The sequence below is a fragment of the Pleurodeles waltl genome, chromosome 3_1 (assembly GCF_031143425.1).
Source record: "Pleurodeles waltl isolate 20211129_DDA chromosome 3_1, aPleWal1.hap1.20221129, whole genome shotgun sequence".
NCBI lineage: Eukaryota > Metazoa > Chordata > Amphibia > Caudata > Salamandridae > Pleurodeles > Pleurodeles waltl.
The window spans coordinates 1,607,607,027-1,607,621,636 of record NC_090440.1 but is presented as its reverse complement, the minus strand read 5'-3'; the positions used below and the strand labels follow the sequence as shown (position 1 = coordinate 1,607,621,636).

Below are 14,610 nucleotides of genomic sequence, written 5' to 3'. Positions count from 1 at the left end.
ACAGGATATCATTGCTATCTGTATGGTAGAGTTTAAAATGTAATCCTATTCTCCATTTATCCAGATGGGGTCTGTGGGATAGCCTTTTGACCTCCTACTCTTCATCAGAGTTTACATGCTCTGTTCAAAGGGCTGCAGAGCACATATGCTGTCAATGTTGGCACTCTTTCATCATAAAAGTAATGTAACTGAATTGGCATCTGTGTACAGGAATTTAGCCCTTGCAGATCTCCAAGTACCATTCTCGCTATCACATATATGTGACATCAGATTTGTGAATCTGACCTGGTGGTTCTGTAATGCATAGTTCCATCCTTTGATCCTACACATAGAAAAAGAGGATGTGGTGCCAGAAGGTGTTACAATTAAAGAATGTCTGACACTCATATTCTGATATTTTACAAAAGCAAACTCCCATAATTAATCTTTACATAGTAAAGGCTCCTCTGCTTTTTCACTAGGTTAGTGCTATAGAAAAGCCATAATCATGCATGCATACACAAATATTTCTTGCTGTTGAGAACCACCATAACTTTGACTATTTGAATCACTTTGAGTGCCTCAGTAACTGAACTATACTAACATTTTGCCCTTGACCCTGCAAAGAGAAAAAGAGTGTAAGGGAAGGTAAAAGGTACATGTCACTTTAAATCCACTCCTAAGACCTGCAAGAGGCAAATCCTATGTCAGATTTTACACTTTTAGTAACAGATGATTGAAACGTAGAGTGATCAGGATGTTTTCCATCACTGATCTTCAATCCATCTAATGTGGATTATTGAGTCGAAATGATCAGTTTTTAAAGCTTTGTTTAATGAGGCATCAGTGCATTAATCTACAGATCTTCATGTCTGCAAACTGGCTTAGTGGGGAAAAAACTGATGCTCCATGATTTACAGTAGAACACTGAAAGGTAATAAATAGGCTCAGTGCATCTTACATCTCTGGTTTGTTTTCCACATAGCTACACTGATTGCTCCATTGTGTATAAACTATTTTCCAAGCTGCACTGATGAAGCAATCAGCTCTCCACAAAAATATTACTAGAAATCTAAAAAAACAGGACCACCTCAAGTAAGGATATACAGCGGATTCTTAGATTATTTTTTACAATATTCCAAGTATGTTGTCAGATGTAACAGTATGGTATCTATCTAATTCCATAAAAAAATATTACCACCTTTTACCAACACTTAGCAGAATCTCACAATTGCTGATCTGTGGTGAACAATACCTCTGTTGTTTTTCTTGAAACTGGAGATGCCTTAAAACAGTTACAGAGCTCAGGATTCAATAAATTCAGTGTGCACAGTGTCATCGATAGGTTTGCACTGGGCCACAACCTCCTACCCTCTGTTGTAGCTTGTCAACTGCGACACATGGTACATGGGTGACCCTGAAATGTATACTTTTTTAGCAAATCTATTCTCACAAGTTTTAACACCATAGAATAAGGCTCTTCTAATTTGGAAGTTTTTTTCCCATTGTTCACTGTGGCCATCATTGGTATAGCTGTCTAGAAAACCTTTGCATTACTGAATATTGTGTGGAAGAAGCATAATAAATTATTCGTTTCTATGTCTGAAGTGAGATCAAAATTGCATTGAAGGTCTGTCTGCCAAAGCTATTGATCATACTTGATCTCTTACGAAAAAAGGGCTAGACATATTTCTCCTTTATATAGACGCATGGTTACACTGTATGGGACATGGAAAGTTGTAACTGCCAAGTCAATAACTGAAGGTAACCTGTTCTTTTTCACCTTCAAACACTCATCATTTGACATTTTCTTCTTCATAGCCTAGATCTAAATTCTATAGGATACAAAGAGGTTCAGCATTATAGATACCCCACACATATAATGGAAATAACAATGGTGTAGGCTTGCTTAAGAAAACCCTGCAACATAAGTGTACAGTGTGTGTAAAGTGACACTCTTTGAATAGCCGTGCACTCTACAAATCATTACAAATCAAATCATATTCATAAGTGTACAGTAGTTGGTGTAGAACTGCCCCATGTTACAAAATACCATACATTTAATGTTTCACATTTTAAAAAGTAAATTTTTGCTCATGTAACTTCTAGACTTTTTAACTTTTCCTGCATGGGTATACCTACGTGTGAACTCCTCACCATCTTTATATATTGGGAAGGCAGTTATTCTTTGTGTATATTTCATTGTCTATGTTTATAAAGCTCTGATAAAGTCCAGTGAGAATTAAAGCTAATGAATCTGGGCTACAGCCTGACATAGAAGGATTTGGGTTACTACTTTGTTCTGGTGCTCCCTTGATTCTATTTCTTTACACTAATGTTCATAATTGGCAGTTCATGAATGTACTCCTCTTCTTCTGGAGACTTATTTCATGTCATAATGAATGAACGAGATAAGATTGGATTCAGACTACCCAATCATAATATCTTCCTCATCAGGAAGAATCTGCAAGAAAATGCCTATGCATGGTATTTAAATCATGACCTATTGTGGAACAGAAGGGAGCATTGTTCAGTGCATTGCAATCCATCATTTATAATCATAGGAAGAGCACACCTAAACTCCCATTAAGGGGGTAAGGTGAGCAGCGCTGGAGGCTTTTTGTGAGAAAAGGGATTGCTTACTGGGGATTGGTATGTACAAAGGCTATTTCTGATTTGGTAACCTATTCCCAAATCGCAAATTGGGTTTGAGATTAGGTATTAAGAAAGGGCATGCTTCGGGTGTCTCTTCCTAATACCGAATCACAGTGCTATGGGTGAATGTTTTGTGCTCGAAATGAGGTCACAAAACTTTCACATTTCACTATCTACTTCAAGTAGGTGGTAACCCATTCACAAATGGGAAGGGACCCCAAAGGGAAGGGACCCCTTTCCCTTTTTGAATGTTTGTAAAAACATTTTTTTAGGAGCAGGCAGTGGTCCAAAGGACCACTGCCTGCTCTTAAACAATGAAAAGAAACCTTTTCATTTTTTTGTGTGAAACATCCCATTAGCCTTAAAGGCCTAAAAGGAAGCAAATCGGCTGCATTGAAAAAAAATATATATATGTTTTTTTTTTATTTAAAAGCAGTCACAGACATGGTGGTGTGGTGTTGACTCCAGCAGGAGACCATCCCAGTTGTTTTAGCAATTCCCTATGCTTGAGAAACCAGCGTTTAATTCAAAATGCCAGTTGTCTAACTAAATACTGTTATGAGTGGAGGTGGCTATGAGAAATCAAAAAAGCCATGAGAAAGCAGGTGTCTATGCAAGCCCATCAGCTTTAGCTCTGGATGTTCTATTGTAATAATATGAACTGTGTGTTCATGTAAGATGTTTATGTGAAATGGAGACTTTTTAGAAAATCTTGTGAAGAATAGAGAAGAAAAATAATCGAGTCTGTCTGGATATATGGACTCTGATTATGTATTGATTAGCTTCTTCATCATTTTGGATTTATCCAAGGCCCTTCTGACTCACAAAATAGATTTTGCTGTCCACTCCAAATTACAACCAGGAAGCAACATGAAAGGGGGTGTTCCTTTAATAATGTGATTAGCAATGGTTTGTATCTGTGTTTTACAACCATAATTATGGCCACTAAACCTAGATCAGTTACAGACTACTCAAAAGTGGCATTTGATTCACAACGAGGAATATATCCTCTTGGGATACTTTCGTTTTTATGAACTATAGGCCCAGAGCCTAATCCCCACACTATTTTCCCAATTTGAAAAATTATTTTTAAGAAGCATCATTTCCCGTAAGGAAAAGGGGCTGCTTACCTAAAAGTTCCCATTTCAGAGTATATATACAGGGATAGTGTTCCTTACATACCACCACTCTTGAGTTTGTAGGCAATCACAGTGGTTTGCAAAGAGCAACCTGCTTCATTAATATTCATAAGTCATGTCGACCTGTGATTCATTGCGTGTGAAGGTTTTGTGGCACACATTTTTAGTATATAGGTCACATCGCAAAATTAGATACAGGTTTCAAAAGGTTGTTCTGCGAATTACCACTTTTTGAATACCTATCTCTTAATACATTAGGGCCGTTTACACCAGTCTCTTTCCTGGAGCTTAGCAGCTTTATTCAAAATCTGTTTAATCATTTGCTTATATCTTTCCACAAGTCTATCTGTTTGTGTATAGTACTCAAATGTGTGTAGGTGTTTGATGACAAGAACTTCACATATTTGCTTATTATTTGGGACATGAAATTAGTCACTTCTTCTGTTATTATTTCAAATAAAATACCAACGCTAGTAATTAAAGGTAGTAGTTTATTACAGATACTTCTTTTGAAATGCCTTTGGATGCCTTGCCTCATAATTTATAATCACTAATATGTGTCAGTGCCCCTGTACGAAATGAAAAAGAGGCTCTACCAAATTCACCCTGATAGGCTTAAGAGGCACCTGGAGGATGGGCATTTCTTGTAAGGATCCTCTTCGCATTTTATGCTTATTATTTTATTGGCAAACACTACACACTTCTCACAATACTTTGTGATTTCAGCACCAAGCCAATACAATCGTTTAATTATGTTGTTTTTGCCCCTAAGTATCCACTTGTAGATGGTAATTAACCAACAGTTAAATAATCTCTTAGAATGGTGTGGGTAGAGGTATTTGCTTGACACTAGTGTTTTTTTCTTTGGGAATTACATGAGGCAGCAGACCTTTTTCCTTCTGGGCACCCTCCCCATAAAAAATAGACTTCTGACTATTCTGTTATAGATCCATTAAGCAAACATATTGTAGAGTTGTGTGTCTTCACAGGGCTGATCTAAAGCTACGGCAGTCTGCTTGGTTCCTCTGTTAGAGTTTGACTCTGGGCAACCAATGACATTTTTTCTTCAACTCACTTTCTTATTTTGATCCTACTAGTATTCTCATCTCCTTGGGAAAAGGCAACTCTCCAATCACTTTGTTAAAGGATCAGAACTATAAAATACTTGGAAACATCCTTCCCTGTTTCTCCTCCTATCTATCCAAGCAACACCATTTTGTTCACAAGGGCACGGCCTGATTCTAGACAAATCTGATAGCCTGCAGAGTTCCCAGGAGTTTAATCTTTTCCCCTGTCATCTTAATTTATTACATTGAGGCTCTATTCACTGAAATCAAAATTCAGTGATGACACACACAATTATATAAAAAAGTCAACCTTACTGTAATCATCTAATGCCCCAAACACTGCATGTACCTAATTCAGACCGGGATGTTCACCACCTACCTGGCATTTGTTCCCACCAAAACAGACTTTTTGCTATTTACCAAGGAATACCAAGCAACTACTAGACCAGATCTGGCTCAATTGCATGAACCTCAAGCGATTCAAACCCCAACTTTCATTAACTGCAAAGTGACTCAAATTCACCCTGGACACCATTCTCTTCCTCAAGGAGTATATTGTCAACCTAACCGAGATACCCTTAAAAAAGTGACAATATTCTTCACAGAAAATCACTTCAGAATTGTTGTTCAATGCTTTGAGAGCTACCAACAGTTTATGGAAATGCTCTACTCTGTGATCGCCCACACTTCAGAACAGCCTCCCAGGAGGGCATCTGCACCATGATTCCTTAGCGGCTGAAGAAATATAACTACAACATACCCACTCTGATGGTGCTTCACTGGCTCCCATTGATGGCCACCACCATCTTCAAAACCAGCAGCATTATCCTGCTGCTTCTGCTTTCTTAGATGAGAATCTAACCATCTTTGATGGCTGTCTGCACATCCACTGGCAGGAACTATCTGACTGGAGACAAGGATGTGGAAATAAGAAAAAAACAAGGCAATAGATCTTTTTCATATAAACATCTAGATTCTGGAACAGTATTCTTATATCCATTAGAACAATTCTGAACCTAATCCAATTTAGGAAAGAGCTGAAGAATCCCCTCTTTAAAAGATAATATGGGCCTGATTAGGGCCCTGGCGAGGGGATTACTCTATTATAAACGTGATGGATAACCCATTTGCTGTTTAACAAGTTCCATAGGATATAATGGAACTTGTAATACGGCGGGCGGGATATCAGTCACGTCTGTGACGGAGTATACCCCTCCGCCAAGGTCATAATCAGACCCTATATTATGATTACGTTTCTGTCCACAACAAGCCACTCCTCTTATCACGTTTACTTTGAATTTGTCATTGACATTATTTAGTGCTGCACTGGCTTTTGGCTAGGTGTGCACTATATCCACATATACTTACGTTCATACAATTGAAAACGTTATCCGTACCCATGAATATGAGTTCAAGGAGTTGAAGCAAAATCCCTACTCTTATTCGAAGAACCTTTTTCCATATTTTTAGATTCACTAAACAGTAGTAGTTGTTCTCCTGGGCTATTTACTGGTCACATTTCAGGACTAATCCTAGTTTGAAAGCAGTCACTATCACCTAACCCCTTGTTGATTCTGCTATTTACACCTACTGTGCATCTGTGCACATTTAAGGTAGACATCTAGTAATGGAGTTTTTAAAAATTCACTACAAGATAGCCACTGTGCAAACGCATAGATACTGAGGCCCTCATCACGAGGCTGGCAGTCATCGGTCTAACTGCCGCGGACCTGGCGGAAAAGACCGCCACATCACGAGTTGTGGGGCTTGGCTGCCAAAAAACCTCTACAATGCCACATGTGCACCTCCAACTTGGTGGCAAGCCTCAGCCTGCCGGCTTAATTACAAGGCTGCAGACCGCCAGGCTTTTTGCCACAAAAACCATGGCGGTCACGCACCCGGAGACAGGAATCCCCATTCCTGTCACTGGTACACGCACCCTGACACATCCGCACACATGCACACACCTGTCCACACACTTACAAACAACCCCTTCAAGCATGCATGCATTCACATTCACACCCCTCGGCATACGCATTCATCCACACAGACCCCCCCACTAACTCGCACACATGCAGACACCCCCCCACTCACTGGCTCACATGTAGACACACACACCCATTCGTGTGCACATACACACACACAAACATTCACATTCAATCACATACACACAGAAATGGGTGGAAGTCCTACAAAGACTTCTAATATGGCAGGCAACAGATCGCCTGCTCTGATGTTCTGTTGCCTGCAGCGGCTTCGGCGGTCTTCAGAAAAGACCACCAAAGTCGTAATGAGGCCCTGTGTGTCATTTTGCACTTATTTGGATTTGCCAGTGCTTCCACAGCAATTGAACAAACATTCACAAAGTCCTAATATGAGTTCCCCTGCACCAGATAGCGGGTAGTGCAGAGTAAGGGTTGTATTGCCTCCTACACTACAGCAGTGAGGGATGAAGCTGGAGCACAATAGTTAGAAGCAGAGAAATTGACAGGTGTGGTGGCAGAACAGTGCAGATGTTGCTACAGGGGATAATTCAAAGTCCTACGTAACCTTCCACAAAATGTCTTGGCTTTAAGGACAGTCCACCCAGCCAGTGACAACTACTAGAATTTTCTTACAGCCAATAGCGTAAGGGGCCTGACTAAAAGCCCACTCTTTTGTACTGTATGTATTTACGTATATGTTATGCAGCTCTTTGAAGGTGAAACAGTCCTTTAATGTAGATGCCATAGTATGAGAAGGGGCATCCTATTACCAAACAATATTCTTTATATATACACATTATCTATCAATGCAAAACTGTAATTAGAAGCAGATGCCCACACACTTGTTCACAGATGATGCAATTATGATCATATAACTTGAGTTGCCTACTTCTACACTATTTCATGTGTTTTGCAGAATTACATCTAAAAAAACATGTAGAAATGTCAAAATGTGTAAACAAAACTTACTTTGGACCTAAAATATTGACCTTCAATGTTATACTTAATTTACATTACAGTCGCTTGCATAATAATGATTCTATTATTACTGTGGGTTCAATCTGATAAAGTCTAAGGAGGATTCTTCTAATTGGATTATCAGTAGATATAAGTAGACATTAGATCCTTATTAATAAATGTAGTAAGTGCTCCGGTAACTGAAAGTACCACACAGCAAAGTATAAGTAAGCCCTACAGTCGTATAAAATAGGCCTGTCTAAATCAAGTACAAACTACCTAGTTCAAAGAAATGAAAACCATCCCTCGCCCAGGCACAATTTGTTTTTTACAGAGTAGACAAAAGGAGCTTCAGTCTATAAATTGCTAAAGAGATTTGGTGCACAGTGAAATGCAATGAATCAAACAAACACACCAAAACATGATTGCTCAATCCCAACCTACATATCCCAGGCACACAGTTCACACCAAAGTCATCAACTTTAAAGTAAAACATTTTAATTTGGAGAGGGAGTAGGGGGCAAGTCGGCAAGGAGACATGCTGGAACTTAAGCAGGAGAGGAACTAGATGTTCTGTGTCAGTACAAGGAAATGCTGTCAGTTGCTCTTTGTTACATATTTTTACAACTGACCTCTAGTTTAAGCCATGCCAGAAGGAGTAAAGTCCTCCGTGGCCCATAACAACATGTAGGCACACAGAACAGCTTTGTTGCATGGGCTCCAACATTAAGGGATCCTTCCTGCTTAAAGTTGTTAGTGGAGGGTGAGTCAGCGGAAGGTCGCTTGGTTGATGCATCCAGCAAACATCATTTCTGGTCCTACTTAAGGAGGTCTTTAAGGAGCTGACGTACATTGTGCTCACCAAAAGATTCATTCTCTTCCTTCGATCTATCCTAAAAGTACACTTCGGTGATTCCTAACTAATGATAAATAATTTAGGGCTAGATGTACTAAGCATTTTTGCATTTGGAAACAGCCCAATTCTGCAAATGAGGCCGGTTGCCACCACGGTAATGCTTTTTTTGAGGGAGTCCCTTCCTAATACCAATAGGAATTATATGTACAATGTTTTTCAACCAAAATGCAGTTGCAAAACATTCACAATTTACTGACAGTTGACAGTTTATGGTAACTCATTCACAAATAGGAAGGGGTCCTCAAGGGACATCTTCCTCTTCGAGAATGGTTGGGATTTTCTTTTTAAGAGCACTGCCTACACGTCAAAAAATGCATCTTCCAAGCTTTCTTTTAAAACGCTTCCTGTTTTCCTTTAAGAAAAACAAGCTGTGTTTAAAAAAAAGATTGCTTCATTTAAAAGCAATCACAGACATGGTGTTCATGAGGTAGGTCTATTTGTGACCCACTATGAATCCTTAATGAAATTCACAATAGTTTAATACATTAGTAATAGTGATTTTCTAATTGTGATTCACAAAAAATCACAATTAGGTAATCACTATTCCTGTTTTCATACATCTAGCTCTTAATTATTCGACGTTTGTTGTGGGTGCATGTTTGGAAGAACATACCATGGAATATAGCAAAACTTGTTGAAACAATGTCCCGTGCAGCTGCACGACAAAATCTAACACTGGAAATGAAAGGAGTTAGTTTACACTAGTTATACCTTGTAGAGAATATGTACTGGTTCAGAAACTTCAGTAAAACCTATTAATAAATTGTTACTTTGATCTCAAATGAGACTATCTCTTCACTATGCTTACTTGCCTACCTAGTTACCGACTTAGGGCCTGATTTAGAGTTTGGCAGAAGGGTGCCTCCATTACAAACATGATGGATATCCTGTCCCCCATATTACAATCTCCATAGTCTAAAATGGGACCATGATATGGCAGACAGGGTTGATCAGGTGAACAGGCTAGTGATCTAGGTCTGATTTGGATCTTGACAGTGTTACCGCCAAGACTCATCAATGGCAGGCCCAAAAAGACTGTCAAGACAATGGTGTTTGGCCCGCTGTATTTAGATGTATTGTGACTGAGTCGAAGACCGCCACGACAGAGCACTCTTCTTAGTGCTCAGGCAGGTGGGTTCCTGATGGCCAAATTTAGATGTTACAGTTGTAGAGGTGGTGTTCTGACAGCAGTTTGCTGACAAGGGGGGGGACATCGCCGGACCCCATGGACATTGGACTATGCCAGTGGCTGTGGAATACAGGTAAGTCACACACACATCCTACCCATCACACATACATCCCCCTGTATCACACACGACACAACACACCACATACACACCAATATACATTGGCATTCCACCACAACACAACACGTACATGCTGCAGTCACACATGGACGTACCTCTGTGACACATCATACACAAGCTAGTGACACTGCACCCACACAAGACACAACCACAGTTGCCCACTCATCTACTCAAATACGCACACACAAGCATAATTACACACATCACAACAATGACTGCCACACAAAAGCATGCAGCTGAATGTTGCATGCAGCAACACAACAACTTCTATGCCATTTGCAAGTGTCACATATACTGACAGAACCACATCGCCCACTACACCTCCCTCCACCTCAACCAGCCAATCGCATCGTACACACACATGCACATATTGATTCACACACACATCTCAATGCACAACATGACAGGTACAGGTTCACTTGCAATGTGACTCATTGGCACAGTTGCATTTGGCAATGAATACTGGCACCATAATGACAGTCGTGTATGTGTTCGATATGTGTTGTATACCAGTGTTTCCCTGTCCATATCTGACACACCAGTGTCCTCGACATTTGCATGTCACAGTAATTTAAAAACAAAATGACTGTGATATGTACATGTCTTCAGTGGTCCCGTGCCCATGTGCAGTGACCTCCCAACGCTCACGGCCAATACAGGTTCACTACCTTCGTGTCCAGTGATGTGGGGTCATGTTTTCTCTGGTGTCCCATGGCAGCAGCGACAGAGGGTCCTGTCCAGTCGTGTCCAGTCGTGTCCAGACAGAAACAGAAGTGTCACAAGAAGGAAAGGAGAGTTTTCACCTCTTTTGCCCTCCAATCTGCCAAGTCAGAAGTGAAAGTCGGACAACCGCCTTTTGTTTGGTGGTTTGCCTCATCCAAATCTCCTCAGCTGTAAGTGGAGCTGGAATCCCACCATCAGCCACACTTTCCTATAGTGCTGTCTGGGTGGATGAGAATACTTGGCGGAGTCAGCGGGACTTGGGCAGGTTAAAGTCTATGGGACTGCCAACATCTAAGATGAGCAGATGGCGGACGGGTTTTCAGTCGAAAACACAATGGTGGGACCGTTACCACCAACATCTAAATCAGGTCGTTAGTCGTAGCACTACTGACAATTCCCTATGCTCCAGTTTGCCAGCCTCACATGTGATTGGCTCTGCTCTAGCCGTACAGAACTAGTATGTGATATGACTCTGCCGCACCTCGGTCAGCCTGATATGCAATAGATCCTGCAGCACAATGTGAGCCTGACATGTGAATATCTGTGCTCCAGGACCACTTACTTGTGAGTCGCTCTGATCCAGTCCCACTGACCTGGTCCATGAAATGGCTCTGTCACCATCCTGAAAACCTGAGAGGCCACTGACTTTTCCGCAGCTCCACTGTACTGCCATGAGATTGGTAGTACAGCCTTGCCTCTCTGACATGGCTCTGGCTTTGCCCTAGCCCCCCAACTTGATACGGTCCTGGTCCTGACCCAGCTCTGCTGGCCTAGCATGCTTGTTCATTTTGCTTCCTGAAACACATCAAAATCTTTTTTATTTATTGATTGTTTATAAAGGTCAGGACTCCCCAAGCAGTAAATAAATCATTTGAGCATGACCTGATGAGACACGTGCCCGATATAACGTAATCGCATAGCTTTTGTCAATATGTGACACACGGCTGTTGGGGGCTTGACGTGGCAGAGATTACCAAAAGGAAGGGAGATGCTGGTTGTTGATAGTTAAATTAATTTTGTTAATGTTTTGAAAAATTGACAGATGCTACATTTTTATAATAAACCAAATCACGAATCTGGAACTTTGTTTTGTGGGTTATCCAGTATCCAAAATAAGTTGAGAGGAGCTTTCGCTTAAATCGTACTAGGGCTCAAAGGTAGTCATTTAGCCAGAGTTGAGGAAAACGCAATGTTGTAACACAATAACACACATTAAAAGGGGTAGTATTTCAGGATTCTTCAGGGCCTCTGCCCCACGTTGTGAGATTTTGACTGCCATTCGCATGGATAAGTGTTTAACAAACTCGACAGTGACATGTTTAGAAACAAGTTTTATTGGCAACGATATTAGACTGTCTTCCGAAATGATAGCTATAAGCATGTGATTTGTTAGGTGCGTGCATCACTCTTTCACTTTGACTGAATCACAATTTACCAATTATAATTCTACGATGGCAGTAAACCAGCTGCATTTGTTATTGAAATCCGATAAAGGTTATCTAAAATTGTGGAATATTGTGTAATTAATTTAGAATTTACAACACTTTCTACTAAATGGTGCCATTCACGGTTCAATAAGGCAAGTGTTTTTCTCAGTCAGGAAAGTCACATTAGTAACGTGAAGATACAGCGAGGGCAAACTTTGTTTCAAAGATAATTCTTGTTTATCACGTGTGGGTCTGGATATCTTTGCAGTGAAAAATAAAATCATCTGCAGTCATAAATTTACTATGAACTCGTAGTTCGTTAATACCAAAAACAGGTAAAGTACAGCAAAGTGTAAAGTTACCTTTGTAAATCAGGCCCGTAACACCCACTATCAGTGGCCAAGGCATACCTTCACCAGGTCAGCTATTCGTAGAAGTGCAGTAGTGCACAATGGACGACGGGCACACATCATCCTTTCGTGAAGCATGTCATCATCCAGGTCAGAGGTGTCTATAATGCCACCGTTAAATATGTAAATTCCAGAGCACACAGCATAGCAAATGCTTCCTCAGCATCCATTTTTATGAACAGTTTTCGATATTGTGTTCAAAGCATAGTCATGCATTAATGAAACTCGAAACCCCGGGCTTCGTTAATTTCAATTGGCCAGTGCCAAGGTTATTTTGAGATAATATTTTGTATCGGTGATGTTCTATCTTATAGTTAAATTCCAAATTGTGGTTTAAAGTGTGGCAATGACATCTCAATTTGTAATTATTTTTTCTCCACAGGAGAGATAAAGAATGTGCATTTGACATTAGTCGCAATGTTAAAATGTTAACAAATGTTTCATTGTTTTTCTTTTGCAGACTTTTATAGTATTAAACAGAGGGAAGGCAATCTTCCGCTTCAGTGCCACTTCTGCCTTGTATATGTTAACTCCTTTCAATCCTCTCAGAAGAGTAGCTATTAAAGTTTTGGTTCATTCATATCCTTTTCAAGTTACATGTTATATCATACCAACCATATTTTGATCAAATATGCTGTGTTTTAATTTTGAGGAGGCCACTAAACTGTATATTACATTGTTGGCAATTTGAGTTCATAAAATACTGGTCATTTCTAGCATAATAGTGCACGTTTTCTGATTAAGAACTTGGGCGGTAGTTGTGTACTATGAACTGAGCTTTCACCCCATCAGGTGCTTCAGAGCTATTCTAGTCAAAAGCATTAGGCTGTTTCCCCCTTACACCGCACACTTGATGTCGCAGGAATCCCTTGCATTGCTATGAACTGGAAGAGAGCATGAGGTAGACCTCCCTTTGTTATGAGAACATGCTTCGCTAACTCAAAGAATCAAGGACCAGCACTTTGCATCCTGCTGTGAGGACCATGGACGTATGAGTACAGTACTGTCAAGACTGGAGACATGTGGCTTGTCCAGCCATGCTCCAAGGCAACCATTGTTTACAGAAGGGCTCTCACTAGCATTTTCAAAGTAAATGAAATAAAGAGGCCTTTATACCGACCACCATGAGTGAGTGCAAAGGAAGCGCTAAAGAAACCTAAGGCATCAACGACTGTGCAGCTCACCTTGCTCGAGTTACATTTTCTCCCATTGTTGCGATCATGCTGCTCATATGCCACCTACGATGTGTGGATCTCATTACAACCACTGCAATGTTCCAACGAGGTGCTAGCGCGCCTGGTCCTTAGTAAGTAAACTTACAAGGGTACACGTATAGGTCGATGGACCTTTTGAATCACATGGAGTATCCTAGTCATGCAGTGGTCTCCAAAATGGTAGCTAACCTCAATAATCAAGAAACATTCTATGAAAAACAACTTTAAACCATAATACTCAAGAATAACCACTACTCAGGAAGGAGTTAACAATTTTTATTCCATATTGATTACAATTCTAACCATCTGTTAATTCAATCTTTATTAGTCTATCTTTATTAATCCATTATAGAGAGACATTATTCTTAATGAAACATATGCAACAATGCAATACCATATACTATGAATATTAGCATTAATAATGTAATTCAGCAACTAAGTTTGTCAGTCATTTGTCACCACTAACAGCCTACCTAACCAATATTAGCATTAGCATGTGGGTCTTCATGCGAAAACAATTTAGAAAACATTAATTTGGAAAAAAATCTACCTAAGAGAGTGTCTCTGTAAAGTGCGCAATTGGTACCTAGAAGAAAAGGCACAAAACCATCAGTCACATTTTCATAGTTACCTATCCAAGATGGATCAGCAACAAGTCAGTCTTCATCTTCAGGTCATCGATCAGTCAGCTATGGATCAGGCTCACAGAGTATGAGCCCAATATCAGCAACTAGAACAGAGTCTCCTGACGTCATCAATTTCTCCCCGAAATCGCCTAAATTCTGAAGTCTTAGCCCCTTGTCATGACTTTTTATTAGGGTCTCCCAGTCC

General features: G+C 40.2%; 1 protein-coding gene across 3 annotated transcripts in view; it reads left to right on the top strand.

Annotated features, from left to right (window-relative positions):
- The window catches only part of LOC138285384 (sodium channel protein type 2 subunit alpha-like), a 696,215-nt gene that overhangs the window by 206,848 nt on the left and 474,757 nt on the right, over window positions 1-14,610 (top strand). For all 3 annotated transcript variants that reach the window (XM_069225253.1, XM_069225252.1, XM_069225254.1), the window contains exon 3: window positions 13,026-13,144. In XM_069225253.1, the coding sequence (XP_069081354.1) occupies window positions 13,026-13,144 (119 nt within the window). The remainder of the gene's footprint in view (window positions 1-13,025; window positions 13,145-14,610) is intronic.